Raw genomic sequence first — 15927 nt, 5'->3', positions numbered from 1 at the left:
AACTGTGTGTAGGATGTCTTTCATTTAAGTCTGCATGCAACACCTGCTATAACTGCTACAACTATTGTATTGTTTGCATCTTATGTGATCCGAATTCATTTAAGTTTGTATGCAACGTGTGTAACTATTATAACAACTGAATTGTTTGCATCTTATGTGACCCAAATTCATTTAATATCGTATGCAACATGTGTGGTTGTTATAAATGTTGTAACTGTTGTACTGTTTGCATCTTGCGTGACCCAAATATACTGGGTTGTGTAGGATAGCTTCACCCGAAGACATTAATGTGGCCCAAATACACTACAAAGGAAAGTTCACATTGGCGCCATCGAAGAAGTTGGAGTATGTTGACAGATATGTGGAAGAATTTGATTTAGACATTAAGAGAACTTTTTTAATGAACCTAAAATGCCAAGCATGTAACCTGGCAATCTGTATATAGAATGAGATAATTGAAATGAAGTGCAGGTTGCTAGTAAAAAATGTCTTGAATTGAGGATGGGAGTATCCCGATCTGATGCTGAGATGATGCAGATGTTCCATCTCTATCATAACATGAACATAACACTGTATCTATATATTACAGTGCGTGGCTTTAAAGACTGACTTTGTAGACTCAGTTGATACAATATGCATTCTTTTTGTTTGAACTTTTTAGTTGGATACAGTTTTGGATATGTTTGATTCCATACAATTTTGGATAACTTTGATTTCATATATTTTGGACTGTTTGATTGGGTACGGTCTTGGATATGTTTGTATAATTGGTTGTTAATTTCAAGATTCAAGTTCAATTTTTTATTTTATGGCTGTTGATTTTCAAGTTTAGGGTGTTCATTTTTACATTTGTTTGACTGCTCGATTTAGGATTGGGTATTGATTTTAGATATATACAACTGCTAGTTTCAGATTTGAAACAATTGTTTTGATGTTCGTGATTTATTTGAATGCCCGCTTCGGTTTGTAACATCTTACAGGTTCGAGGTTTACATATGTACGTTCAAATTTAGATTTGTTTGGTTCGGTGATTTAAGTTCAATTTTTAATTTGTATGCCTGATGGTTTTAGGTTTTGATGTTAAAACATTATTTGGATACTCATTTTAGGTTTCAGTTTATATCAGTGTACAAGTTTTGAACAATTGTTTTAGCTGTTCATTATAGGTTTCATGTTTACACATGTATGTTGATTTTATTTTTTTGTTACTCATTTCAAGTTACGGTTTGTAACATCTAACGAGTTCAGCTTGATCATCACACGTTCATTTTTTTTATTGTTTAACTGCTTGTTTTAGATTTCATTTTATAAGTAAATTATGTTCATTTGTATGACAGGTACATACGAGCTGAGTGATGAGCAGGATGCATGAGCTGAGTGATTGCCAATTATTAATTTTTTATTTCATATTAATGTAAATTATATAATCATAAGCAAAATAAGTTGTACAAATTTTTATTTTAAATTTTTTGACTACTTTCCCAACAACTACTATCAGATGTATTTATTCTAGTTATCAATTAAACGTGGTTTATTGATATGTATTTATGTGTGTGAACTGTTATCAAGCGGGCCTCATCATTTGTGTATTTATTCTTGTTATCAATCAAATGTGGTTTATTGATATGTATTTATGTGTGTGAACTGTTATCAAGCGGGCCTCATCATTTGTGTATGTGCATGATCTTAACTGGCCACTGGCCATCTGTTTTCACATCTCGTATCAGGCCCTCGTATAAAAATCAACTATATTAGAGGCAAACATGGCTCACAACAGCCAAATTACATTCGGCAAGCCCTTGCCCTTTCGGTGGGCTCCACCTTTATGCACGTGTGTGATTTGCCCATTCATCTACTTTGACAACTCATATTATGGCCTCATGCAAAAATAAATCAGTTATATTTTATCCAGATGCGGTCTACAATAACAAAACCAAATCAAGATGATGGGCATTGGTGAAACCTTCATTGAGTATAGGTAATAAGCCTGTGAAATGCCCTTACAAAACAAATGGATAACATGAATCATTTTGTAATTTGTATGCTAAAGGTGAGCCCAAAACTCTACTATGAAAGCAAGCAGATCACTTTGAGGTCTGACGCTGAATTGTTAGTTAAGTTAAACAAATCACTTTTTCATCGTATTTTTAAATGGTAGGCATGTATTCATAAATATTTCTAAACGATGCATGTATTTGAGAATAGACCAAAAGGTATGTGGTTTTCGTAATCAACACCATGATATGTGCCACCATTTATATATTTCCAGTTCATTTTAAGGCATGAGTTAAAAAATGAAGTAATCTATGGCTAAAGTGGACCTCGACATGGAAACCAGTGGAGGCATGAGTTAAAAACTGAAGCAATCCAAGGCTAAAGTGGACCTCAATGTGGACACCAGTGGAGCGATTGAACGTGCACCCACGGTAAAAATTTATATATATATATATATATATATATATATATATATATAAAATAAAAATCCTTAGGGTTACATACTTATGAACCGTGTGACCTTTAAAAAAAAAAAAAAACATGCACACACACTCACGCCGTAGTGGGATTTCACCACCTATGGATACTCGAACTCTTGACCTCTTGACCGGGTGTTGAAACTCTCGAGAGTCTACCACCGGAGCAAGAGTAAGGATCCTGGACTGTGTGACCTAATAGACAAGTTGGGTGGCAAATAAACATTAATGTAAGCTTTAAAATGGCTTCATTTTTTGGGATGTCCATAAGTGAGCTTACAAGGCCAATCAACTTGTGGATATGAAACATACATCAAGGTGATATCCACGGGGTTATAGGACGAGCCTGCCACTTCCATGGGGCACAAATATGGTGGATCCCCGGATCCTCCGAGGTGGGCGGGACCCATGATTGTGGGGTTCATCGCGGCTAGAGGTGTAAACGAACTGAGCTAGGTTGGTTAGCTCACTCGACTCAATTCGAAAAAGCTCGATTTGACTTAGTTTGAAGCTCAGCTCGAGCCGTGTCAAGCTGATTTTTTTAGCTCAAAAATGAGTTCGAGCTAGCCCTCGCTTGACTCGACTCGGATCAAGCCCAGCTCGAATCCAACCAGTCAAGTGACTTGGTTGCTTTGATATTGATGTTGCTCACCAAGTGTTTGATGACATGACTCAAAGAAGTGTGGCTGGTGGCAAGGAAGGTATGTATATGAAACCAACACTCTTTAAAAAAAAAAAAAAATTTATGTTGCTTCAAAGGTTGTTTGATAAAATACGTGTAAAACCATTGCTGCCGTCTCAAATACAATAAGATTTTGAAGGTGCAGTCCAAGTGTTTGTGAAAATGCTACAATGGCAAACTCGGCTCGAACTTGGCTCGAACTGGTCCGAGCTGCTGATCAGACCGAGCCGAGCTGGCCAGTCAAGCTTGAGAACCGAGCCGAGCTGAGCCAAGTTTGAGTTGATGCAAGTGGCCGAGCTTGACTGGGTTTGACTTGAAGTACACCCCTAATCACAATATTATTAAGAAAATGAAGTAGATCTAAATCATACCCAGATCTTTAGCTCAGGTGGCAGACTGAGTGGAAGATACCCTAGGTCTTGGCATCGATCCCCTAGAGGAGTAGGCTAACACTGAAGTGTGAACTGAAAGCGGATGTACTGACGAGCTAACAAAAAAAAGTACTTGACTGCTAAAAACCTCTCGTGAGCCACAAAATATATGTGATCAAAATGATATTTGTTGGCATTAGTGTGAAGATATAATGCCCAACTCATCCATCTATTTTTTCCCGATCATGTCACGACATTTGCCCCAAAAATGAAGTGGATCTTATAGTTAAGTGGGCCACGCGATAGGCGAAAGTGGCTAGAGAAATGCCTGCCATTGAAATATTTCTGAGGTCCAACGTAATGTTTATGTGCCATCCAAACCGTTCATAAGATCATTCCAATTAGGATGAACTGACAACAAAAAGTTACTAGCGTAATACAACATTTCCGTGGCCCAATAATGTTTCAATGGTGGGCATTCAATCCCCACTGTTTTCCTGTCGTGTGGATCACCTGAATTTTAGATTCGTCTCATTTTTAGTCAATTGTCATGGCATGCTGAAAAATTGGATGGACAGGATAGATTTATCACAAATATCATCATGGTGGCCCCACCTAACTTTGTGGTCTGATTGTGAGAAGTCCATCCACCACTCGCATGAAAAAGTGGGGAGGGAAATACTATGTTGAAGTCTTCTCGGTATGCTTACGTGATATCCAAGCAGTTCAAAAAGGTCATTCACTCTGCCCTGAACAGAAATATTAGCTACTTCTGTGCCTTGAAAATATTTCCACCACTTATGTTTAATCCCCACTGTTTCCTGTCATATGGCTTACCTTAATTTTGGACCCTCCTCAATATTTTATTTCATGTTCTAATATAAGCTGGTTAAACAGGTGAAAATGATGCATTTCTCGCAAACATCACGATGACCTCATCTAGTTTTTGATCGCCGGCAATCAGCATCCATGGATGAATCTGAAAACACTTTTTACATGTGTAATGCAGTCAAATAATGTAAAAGAAAACACTGGATTCATTGCTCATAGTCACGTAGCTGCGTGACCACTGCTTCCACCGGTGAACTACCTCGCGTGTATGAGATCCACAAGTCCTGTCCGTAATGTTTGAGCATGACCTATGATCCTATCCATCCGAAGCTCAGGTGGACCTCACTTTAGGAGAATGTAAAATCATGCTTTCATCTTTTCTTGAATTCACATGGTCGGGCCCAATTGAATTTTAGAACAAGGGTTATTTTTGCAATATCCCTTTGTGCCGTAATTCACATTAAAAGAGCCAATTGCATAGTAAACGTTTCTTATTCATAATGTATATCTGTTTTTCCAGCTCACTCTGGGGCATGAGCTCGAAAGTGAAGCATGTCCAAAGTTCAAGTGGGCCATACCTAAAAAGAAGAAGAAGGGGAATAATGACATTCAGCATTAAAATGTTTTTATAGCCCACAATGATTATTTATTTGTCATCCAACCTATTCATAAGGTCACACAAATATAAATGAAGGAAAAATACAAATTTCAGCCTAGATTCAAAACTTCTATGCTCCAAACAAATCTTTAGATATATTTGAATTTTGGGCTCATGCCCTAAAATGAGGTGGAAAGATGAAAGGACATGTGGATAAGACACATACATCACAACATGCTGCCACGGTGTTTATTCAACACACCATACTTACACACAATCTGCCTCGGCAGTATAACATAGATAGGACGCATATATCATGACATACCCCCTATGGAGTTTAGGCAATGCGCTATACACACCGTTGGGGGCGTTAATGGGCTGGGCTTGGGCCCAACAAAATCAGAATTTTCAACATGCCCGGTCCGATAGCTTGACCCAGGACATTCAAAATCTGGGCTGAGACCAACCTCCCGTTGACAGCCCTACTCACCATGCTCTCTGGCACTCAGCTAATGAGGTGTACAATGCAGTCAGAGGATGTGTAAAAGCGAAATTATCTATTTTAACTAACGGTAATTATATATTAGAAATCTTATTATTTACTATTGTTATGGGTAAAAATGAATAAGAAAGGTGAAGTCAGCTTAAACATATGTATTTGTCTTGTAGCCAGCCTTTATTAATCTTGACTAAGGAGCTCTTCAATGGCCAAATAGTGATAATGAGGAGACTTGCAAGAGGATGAAGTATTCTCATTTCCTTTGACAATATACAAGAGCTGAGCCCTTTTACCTCATCCATTTCCAAGTTCGTGCAAGGAGATCTATCTATGATTTACTAAGGCACGTCTGAACCGGGCATTCGAGTTGTGATCCCATGCATGGGGCCGTATATCTCAAAATTTATAACGAAATCCCTACATTGTATGATAAGATGAAGATGATGATCATTCCTGATGTCATTCATACCTCATCAAGGAAGGGAGTTCGGCCTCAATACTCAAAGACAATCTTCACGAGCAGGTTGACCATAGCCCATATGAGAGCCTAGTTCAATGAGCTCTTCCTCATCACAATTGTGAGATCAGCTTGAATGCTCGACTTCAGTCTCCTATTACATGTGTCTTTCGACCTCGGCTACTTAACCTTACCATTGCTGAGGATCTCGCGAAATGGCTGAGAAATGTCTGCTAAATCTATGCCTTTGATTCAATAAGCATTTTCATTTACGTAATCGAATCGTGGCCTATAAATAAAGGTTTCATCTACAATGAAAGGTACACACCAGTAAATCCTCAACTCGATTGAATCCAGTTTGCAAGATTTTGACTTAAGCATCGGAGGGTCCCCTTCTACAGCCTTGGTCTCCTTTATTTTTCTCATGTGCAAGTGCTTGGAGGTTGAGCAATAGCTGACCAAATTTACATCAACAACAATGTCAACAGCTTTGGACAATTTTACCTAGAAAATTAGTTTTTATGAAAGTCATTGACCAGAAGCACACAAAAATTTCCAAAACCAGTATGCTTTAGGCATTAAAAATTCGAGTTACCCACTGAAGTGATTTTTATCATTTCAAAAACTCGCTGGCCATATTCATCTTCCCAATATCTCTCTTTCCTCCTGTCCACATGTACTGCACGTGCCACAGCCCTTGTTGCTTAACACACGCAAACTTATTGTTTAACAGAGATCAAGATCTCCAGTACAGAATTCATGTTGACAGTAAGGAAAATAACTCATTTTTAGGCGTCTATCAAACATGACTTAAAGCATTCTCCAAAAACTATGGCAGCGGCATTAGTTTTTTTTCCCCTAAAAGTCGGAAATAGTTCATCCGCGGTGGAGTTCATCATATCAACGGTCCGGATCACCGGATCATGGTCCCACTCCTTGTGTCTCCCGACTGAGAACAAATACTAACAGCAGGGAAGAGGTTCATCCAACGAATTCGGATTGCGCACTGAGTAACTCAAGTACACTTTTATCTTGCCGAGTAAACTCTGTTGGGCCCACAGTGAATGTATGTGGTTTATCCACGCCGTCCATCCGTTTTCCAGCTTATTTCCGGGGTTGATCCTAGGATTGAAGCATATGCGAAGCACAAGTGGACCACACCACAGGAAACAGTGGGCATAATGATTTCCACCGTTGAAACCTTCACAGGGCCCACAGTGATGTTTATTTGTCATCAAAACTTTTCATAATGTCACGAAGATACTTATGATGGGAAAACACAAATATCAGCCTGATCCAAAAATTATGTGGCCCCCAAGAAATTTTCAACGGGTAAACGTTGAATTCTACACCGTTTCCTGTGGTGTGGTCCACTTGAGCTTTGCATATGATTCATTGTTGGGATAAGGACCTAAAATCATTTGGTAAAATGGATGGATTGAGTGGATAAAATGTATAAATCACGGTGGGCCTCACAGAGTTTACTCAGTACGCGTAGTGAGTTACGGAGGAAATCGGAATACGTACTGAGTTACTCAGTACGCTCTTATCGCACCGAGTAAACTTAGTTGGGCCCACATTGAATGTATGTGGTATATCCACGCCGTCCATCCGTTTTTCCATCTAATTTAAGGGGTTGAACCCAAAATTGAAGCATATCTAAAGATCAAGTGGATCATACCAAAGGAAACAGTGGGGATAATGATTTCCACTGTTGAAACCTTTCTAGGCCCCGCAGTGATGTTTATTTGTCATCAAAACTGTTCATAGTATCATACAGACATGGATTAACGGACAAAAAAATATAATCTTGATCCAAAACTTCCGTGGTCCCCAAGAAATTTTCAACGGTATAAGTTCAATTCAACTGTTTCCTGTAGTGTGGTACATTTGAATATTTTATATATTTAATTTTTGGTCTCAAGATCTAAAATTATCTGGGAAAATGGATGGACCGATCGGATAAAATACATAAATCATGGTGGACCTGACAGAGTTTACTAATTACGCTAAGCGTAGTGAGTTACTCACTACGTAATTCGCTTCCGTTACTGAGTACGCAATCCGCTTACTCATCCAACAGCATTTCGTCCCACACCTCGTCCCTATAAAAGCCTCTCTGCCATATCCACTCTGTTTACGCTAGGCCAATCCCAGATTAAACCTTCTCATCCCTTCTAATCCCTCAAATCGAACACGTCCCATGCAAATTTGAAGGATTAGGGTGGATTTGATGGGATTTAAATGTAATGATGGTGTTGTCAGCGGATTGTCTTGAGATACATGGGATTGGGATCAGATCACCGATTCTGTTTGGCACGCCAGGCCAATCCCCGGATTTGACTTCCAATCCCTTCCAATACCATCCAATCCCTTCCAATCCGACCGGCCAAACGGCGCTAAGCGTAGTGAGTTACTCACTACGTAATCCGCTTCCGTTACTGAGTCCGCAATCCGCTTACTCATCCAACAGCATTTCGTCCCACACCTCGTCCCTATAAAAGCCTCTCTGCCAGCGCGCTCTTTCGGATAGGCTATGCGGCACGGGGGGTGCTACCGTGCACTGTTTTTAACCTCCCGCCACCTGTTTCATCTCCCTCCGTACCTTATCCTGCGCACACCTCCGCCATGGCAATGCTCGCATTTCCAAAAGCCCTCTCCGCTATAAAAACCCACGGAACTCATTTCCCGTTTTTCTACGGCCTAAACCAAAACCCTAGCCGATTATCCAAGCTCCTCCCTCGCTGTTCCTCACCTCTGTTCAGGAAAACCGGAGTCTTAGCAGTAAGCACTTCCACAACATCTCCCCGCCAAACGGAAGAACCGAAACCAAACGCCGCAGCTTCCATCCCCACGTTTCAGCAGGCGATTAAGCGTCTCCAGGTAGAAATCGATCATTTCTACTGAAAACTTCACCTCAAACTTATATACATTCACTCGTCAATCCAGTTATAGTTTCTTTCTCGTTTTGTTGTAGTACAATTCAAATGGATTGGATGTGAACGAAGATCTTAGTTAATTGTCTGTGCTAACACTGTTGCTGAGTGTTATGATTTTGAGCATGTCGAATGTCCATTCATGAGTAACTTCATGAAATGCAATGTTGAATTATTTGGTTACTATCGATTCTTGCATGTGGTCTGTTTAGCAAGTGAATTTAGCTTAGTTTCAATCACATGGAATTAAACTGAGCTATGAGCATCCAATGGTCATGTCCTTTGAAAATCAATGTCAATTTTCTATTTGATTTTATTGCATTTGTCTCAAAGTCAAGAAACTTACTTGCGTGATGTGAACAAACAGCTAGATCAGCACTTTACACATGTAAAATCCGTACTCGAAAGAAGTATAGTTCACTGCGTCTCCATGTAGGAGCTGGTATTTCTCATTAATTTTTCTTCTTTAAACCTTAAAGTTGTATTTGCATGCAAGTTGGGTTTCAGTTTCTCTCTCTTGATTTGTTCCAGTGGAATTCAAATGCATTGGTTGGGAGCTAAGATCTATCATTGTCACTGGGTGCTATAAGTTCAAGGACGTCCTTCATGGCTAGCTTTATGAAATTCCATATCAACTCATTTGGTTACTATTGATTACTGTGTGTGGAGTGTAGACTGTTTGGCAAGTGAATTTAGTTTTTGCGTGAAATGAAACTAACGTCCAAGCATCCAATGGCGTGTCTTTTGAAAATCAAGGTCCATTTTCTATTGATTTTGTTGTGTTTGTTTCAAAGTCAAGAAATGTATTTGCAAGTTTTGAACAAAAGAAGCATAGTGCGCTGCTCTGTCTTTTTCCTGCAAAATTTGCAGTCCCGATTTGTCGTTCAAGGTAAAGGCAATATATTTTTGTTCTATTATTTGGGTGACGTGCGTTCTTTGGTTGTAGGACTATTGGGCTTCTGTCGGATGTGCTGTAATGCAATGTAGCAACACGGAGGTAGTGTTCTTGCCAAGCTTTCTTTTCATCACCAGTTTAAGATATTCTTCAAATTGTAGACAAAATATTTTTCTTATTGGCCCATTTTTCCATCTTCCTAGTGCATGGTGGTAAATGAGATTTGAATTGCATTCTTATGGGATTATCAATCCATTAATCAGGTTGGAGCTGGAACTATGAATCCCCTGACTTTTTTGAGAGTTCTCGGTCCGGAACCATGGAATGTTGCGTAAGTATGCTTTGGGGGAATGAATTTGTACAATGCGATGCATCGGTAACAATCACCACTTCACTTTTGCAATTATCAAACGCGCACAACAATAATTCATTGCTCTTTCCAATGTAGGAGTGTTGTAAAGGTATCTTAAACAGTACATGTTTTTAATTTGTGAATTGGCATTATGTTGTTATATACAGGCATCAAGGTCTATCATAGCTGTAGTAGTTGATCGCTAGCATGAAAAGTGGTAGAATTCATTCTTTCCAAGATATGCTAAAATTGTTACGCAATGGTTACAATAGTAACCGTTACACGTTACAGGGGTGTATAGAAAAAATGGCCCATAATGGCCCCGTAATGGGGCAGAAACAGGTTTTTTTTAAAAATATTATAAATATATATATATATATATAAATATATATATAAATAAGTTTTATAAAGGCTATAATAGTCATTATGGCCTGTATCATAACAGTAACGGTGGTGGTTGTTACGGCTACCATTACCGTTATGGAATACCCTGCTTCTTTCTCTCCCCAAAACCGCGGATTCAACATGAAATTCAAGTAGAATGTCTAAGGCATTTGCTAACCTTTTGTGTTTTCCAATTGGGATCATCACAAAAATTTGACACTTCATATACCTATTGTATTGGAAATGTTGCGTTTTCTGCATTGGTTGTGAATGCTTTGCTCTTGCTTGAGGTCTGGTTGTTATTTAATTATGCCAATCAACTCAAGATTTCATAGGTGCGAAGCCGGCCATGTCTTAAGTCACAACTTTTATTTTTCTTGATTCTGATACTTACCAAAAAATCACAGATTGTAATCCACTTGTTGATTGTAACCAACCTATGTAATTGACTATTAGATAGCGCCTGATTGTGATCAACCTATGTAGTAGTCTATTACATTGTGCCTGTGGGAGTTTTGTGCTCTCATTACCGGTCCCAAGCCCAGACAAAGGAGGGTTGCATTAGGTTGGCAGCTAGTGTGAAATTATGCCATAACTTCTATCATGAATCCGAACAATATGACATTCCAAGCTCACGCTAGGGGATTCTAATTATAGCCCTTGATAGAGTGGAATGATGCAACAATACTCATATAGCTGACCTCAATTATTCGGGATAAGGCTTAGATGATGATGATTCTGAAACTTATTAAAGAAATTGTTTCTATCAATTAGAGTTCTGCAGAACAATATTGCTTACTGCCATTCTTGACATGGAAGTTTCTGTTGGCAGGTACGTGGAACCCAGCATACGACCAGACGATAGTCGTTATGGGGACAACCCGAATAGGCTCCAACGCCACACTCAGTTCCAGGTTAAATTTAATTTCATATTATAGGTCCACATTTTATGATTGGAAGAAATCATAGTTGTTGCTAGGTAGATCAATGCTGAGAAAATTGGCACTTTATCCTTCTTTACTAGAGCCTTCTTTTCAAAATTATATTTTCACTTGATCAATCGCAGGTTATATTAAAGCCAGATCCTGGAAATTCACAAGACCTTTTTATTCGGAGCTTATCCGCACTAGGTAAGGAGTGATACTATTAGCAGTGTAAAGGGTCCTTTTAGTGGAATCTTTTCCGTGAGGTAGTTTCTTAAGTTGCAAAGTTTCCTTAATAACTTGCTCTAATTTGTAATTTCCTTTATTCGACGAGCAGGACATGGTTGCTATTGTTTCCATCTTTTTAATCCATATCCTGTACTTGTAACCGTTATCTTATTGTATCCTCTATTTGTAGCCGTATTGTTTTGTGTAATCACATGCATGCACAATTCTTGGAAGTCTCTCATCAACATAGCAGACCTCAGTTTTGTTCTGGTAATCCAGATTGCTGCCCTGTCGTGTCCCACCATTGATGAACCATGATAAAGAAAAATCTCCCTGACATCACATTGTAACCTTTTTATTGTGGCTACAAACGGTCTGGTAAGAAGAGAAATATCCAATGGCCCATTTTCAACTGAATAAAAAGTCCAATGCTTGGTGGCTGGGCTCTTCCAATCTGGGAGGATTCTAGGAATGCTTAATCCACGGTGCGATGTGTCACACACAAAAATGGTCTGGATTACCCAAGCATGGTCCCACTTTTCAGAATTGATAAGCAGTGAACATTGTGGAAAGCCTCAGATCACATCTCCTACAATTCGTCTTATATTAATATGCATATGATTTGATTTTTTTTTGTTCCTGTTGATAATATTTATTAATCAGCAGAAAAGACAAATGGTGATTCTAAAAAAAAAAGAAAAATAGTTCACCTTGAAAATATCGAATTCCAAGCTGGTCACTATTTGCTATATGTTTTTTAGTGAATGAATGCTCATTTTAAGTAGATGTGATTCAATCTTAGGATCTCTGGTTTCTGTATAATCTGTTATCTAGTACATGCTAATACTTTTACATACCTTCTTGGCTTGAGTTTCTGAAGCTAACATGCTTAGCAGGTATTAATGTGAATGAACATGATATACGTTTTGTGGAGGACAACTGGGAAAGTCCGGTAGGTCTTTTTTTATTCGAATTGACTGATTTATTTATTTATTTATTTTGTCGTCGTCGTCGTCGTCGTCGTTGTTGTTGCTGTTGATTTTATGTCTCTTTTCTTAGTATGACCTGGGCTAGATCAATTAAGTACGATTGAGAAGCTTGAGATACAGCTTGAATCGTAGCATGTACTCATGCTACACGAGGCAATAACTGGGAGCATAAGAGTACCTAGTTGATCTGGAATATTTTGGCATATTTACTGGCTCTTATTAGCAAACTCAATTTCCATCTATCTCTTTTTTAATTTCTTGAAATGTTGATAGGTTCTTGGGGCTTGGGGATTGGGCTGGGAAATTTGGATGGATGGGATGGAGATTACACAATTCACATACTTCCAGCAGGTATCTTAAGTCTTTTTGTAATTTTTATGTGTTTGTGCATCTCCCATGGTATTGAATCACTCCATTTGGTTCTGTTTTCTTGCTTCAGTTCAGGAGTTTTCTCCCAACTCAGATTGTCCTGATCTTTCTGTCTGTATCATAAAATGATCGTTGAATTCCCCATATTAAAGTGTTTTCAGTGCTCTACATGTTGTTTCTTTCAATTCTTTTCAGGCTGGAAGTCTTCAATTGCTGCCCATTTCTGTGGAAATTACTTATGGCCTTGAGCGTATCCTCATGTTGCTTCAGGTCAACTTAGTGTTTTCAGATCAGTAGCCATACCCTGTGAATTATTATTATTATTTTTTTCCCAGTGCTCACTTAGGTGATATATAAATGGCAGGGGGTTGATCATTTCAAGAAAATTCAATACGCTGAAGGAATTACTTATGGTGAACTGTTTTTGGAGAATGAGTGAGTTGCTTAGTATCTCACTGCTTATCAAATCCTCCCTCCCCCCTCCTCTCTCTCTTTTACTTTTTTGTTTTGTTTTGGTTTGTTTTTCTTTTGGACAATATGGCGGTGATGTCTTCCTTTGGTGCTTATGGAATGTGGTATTCTCTGGAATATCAAACCCGCTTTACCCTCATCACTTGGCAGACCAAGTAAGGCCAAACAACATCATTGAAAGCAGCATAAAGCTTTTTGAATTGTTAAAGTTGTTGTTGATACGGTTGCATTTCTACTCCATTTTTTAAAGGACACATGCATGCGGATAAATTGTCTTAGCTATCATAGTTAATTTACAACAGTGAATAACAGCGATTTGTATAGAATGGAGGATTTGTTCTCTGCAGATTGGTTTGGTTTGAAGTTATGTTGCATAATTTTTCCTCAGTTTGTATCTTCATGAACTATGAAAGAAATTATGGACCACAATGTCACTTTTTCGAGTTATTTCTTCTCGTTGCATCTTCTACTAGTTGTAATAAATTAATGTAAGGAAGTCAGATTGTCAACAATGTACTCATTTATTCTTCTATAGACATGCACACATAGTTATATGAAGTTTGCAAGTTGCAACTAGTATGCTTACCTATGCCCTTTTATTTTCTGTCCACACACACAAATACATATGTACACACTCACACACACACATTTCAAATTGAAACCTCTGACAGTCTGGCAATCATGATTCATGTTTAGACTATCGGTCCACAATGTATGGTTACCTAAGAATGGGTTCCTTTTCAGCAAATCTTTTGCTTTAACAATTTTTTGTTTTTTTGGTTATAATAGTATTATCCTCCTGCCTCATGGAATTACCCTTTTTCAGTCAGTAAATGCCATTCCTAGAGCATACTGCACCAGCTCTCACAGGAATATAATGTTCATTATTTGTGTTGCAGGAAGGAAATGAGTGCATATTATTTGGAGCATGCTGCAGTTAATAATATCCAAAAACACTTTGAAATTTTTGAAGAAGAAGCTCGCTCCTTACTTTCATTGGGCCTTGCAATTCCTGCGTATGTTTTGGAAGAACCATCAACAACTCTTTTTTATCTTAATTGGAAGTTAATTGTCAATGGTCTTTGTTAAAGTTGGCTTTTTCTCTACGACGTGTTAGGTATGACCAGCTTCTAAAGACTTCTCATGCTTTCAATATTTTGGATTCAAGAGGATTTGTTGGTGTAACTGAACGGGCTCGATATTTTGGTCGCATGCGCAGGTGAGACTACTTTCCTGGGTTATATTCCAGAGAAAATGGCATGATTGTTCCTTTCATAAGCATGTGAATGCTTGGATCAGGTTTTTATTAAGGGATCATTCCAAAAATATTTTTTTTTGAGAGATGACCATTTTTTTATTAGAGAGCCTCCAAAGGCGGAAAAGAATACACTGACACTACTTCAAACAAACCAAAAAAAAAAGGAGATCAGCAGGATTGACTGCTTTAACAAAGGAAGCCCATTCCGAAACATATACTTTGACCAAACCGATGACCTCATTCACTGAAGATAGCTTGTTTTGAAAGCATAGGCAAGTCTTCCAAATAATGCAAAAAATTCCCAACGCAATAAGCCTCCAAATTGCTCTATGCGATTTACCTGCAGTACCCTTGTGCCAAGAGGTGATTGAGTAACATCGGCATCGACCAGGATGGAAAAGGAGAAGAAAGTGCTCCCAGACTTGACGAACAAAGGGGCAATGGATGAAAGATGGTTGATTGTTTCCACATCAACCATGCACATTAGACACATATTGAGAAGAACAAGAGATCTCCTTCGAAAACTATCAATGGTTAACACTCTCTTCCTACCCACAAGCCAGACAAAAGCCGTAACGCAACTCTCAGGGGAGCTCCATAAGACCATTGATGGAAAGGAAAGGAAGATAGGGAGGATGACTTAGACACCAAAGTGTAAAAAGAGTGAACGGAGAAAATACCCGAGTCCTGAACTTTCCAAACCAACTTAATCTTCATCGGAGGAGGAGGGAACATAGAGCTTTAGACAATCGAATAAACCGAGAAGTTCTTGAAATTCTTCATCCGATAGGTTTCTGCGACAAAGAGGGGACCAAACCACTAAACCGCAGCTTATGGAAAATCAATGAAGATCATTCCAAATTCATGGGATGCTTTATAGGCTCCATGTGATCAGCGTATTTTAGTGGAATCAATTGCATGATGTCTGCTATTCCTTTTGAGGAACTAAGGTGGCTCCACCTATACCCCTTGTCTAGGGGTGTCAATGGGTACCTAGATCTGGCCCCATATAAATGGATTCAGATTCATTCTTGGATCTGTGATGCAGGACACATGATTTAATGCTAGCATGCAACGTGGAGATTATGAAAGAGTCCATAAAGTAATTCAAATAACAAAAGTTGCTAACCTACGAATTAATTAAGAGTAAACAATAGGAAATAAAATATGATTTAACCTAAATCACATGTCCGCATGCTAAGAAATTATATAA

General features: G+C 38.6%; 1 protein-coding gene across 3 annotated transcripts in view; it reads left to right on the top strand.

The window, feature by feature from the left end:
• The first annotated feature begins 8418 nt into the window (after positions 1 to 8418).
• Positions 8419 to 15927, top strand: part of LOC131248189 (glycine--tRNA ligase, chloroplastic/mitochondrial 2) — a 61681-nt gene continuing 54172 nt past the window's right edge. Inside the window, exons 1-11 of one of the 3 annotated variants that reach the window (XR_009172164.1) lie at positions 8419 to 8792; positions 9792 to 9842; positions 10004 to 10071; positions 11309 to 11390; positions 11543 to 11606; positions 12524 to 12579; positions 12890 to 12967; positions 13181 to 13255; positions 13350 to 13420; positions 14356 to 14472; positions 14574 to 14675. Coding sequence is in view for 2 of the 3 variants with exons in the window: in XM_058248304.1 (XP_058104287.1) it covers positions 8538 to 8792; positions 9792 to 9842; positions 10004 to 10071; positions 11309 to 11390; positions 11543 to 11606; positions 12524 to 12579; positions 12890 to 12967; positions 13181 to 13255; positions 13350 to 13420; positions 14356 to 14472; positions 14574 to 14675 (1019 nt within the window). In the remaining variant the exon portion in view is untranslated. The remainder of the gene's footprint in view (positions 8793 to 9791; positions 9843 to 10003; positions 10072 to 11308; positions 11391 to 11542; positions 11607 to 12523; positions 12580 to 12889; positions 12968 to 13180; positions 13256 to 13349; positions 13421 to 14355; positions 14473 to 14573; positions 14676 to 15927) is intronic. The other 2 variants (XM_058248304.1, XM_058248303.1) reach the window with 2 other exon arrangements.

Source organism: Magnolia sinica, chromosome 6 (assembly GCF_029962835.1).
Source record: "Magnolia sinica isolate HGM2019 chromosome 6, MsV1, whole genome shotgun sequence".
Lineage (NCBI taxonomy): Eukaryota > Viridiplantae > Streptophyta > Magnoliopsida > Magnoliales > Magnoliaceae > Magnolia > Magnolia sinica.
This window is presented reverse-complemented; position numbering and strand designations above follow the sequence as displayed.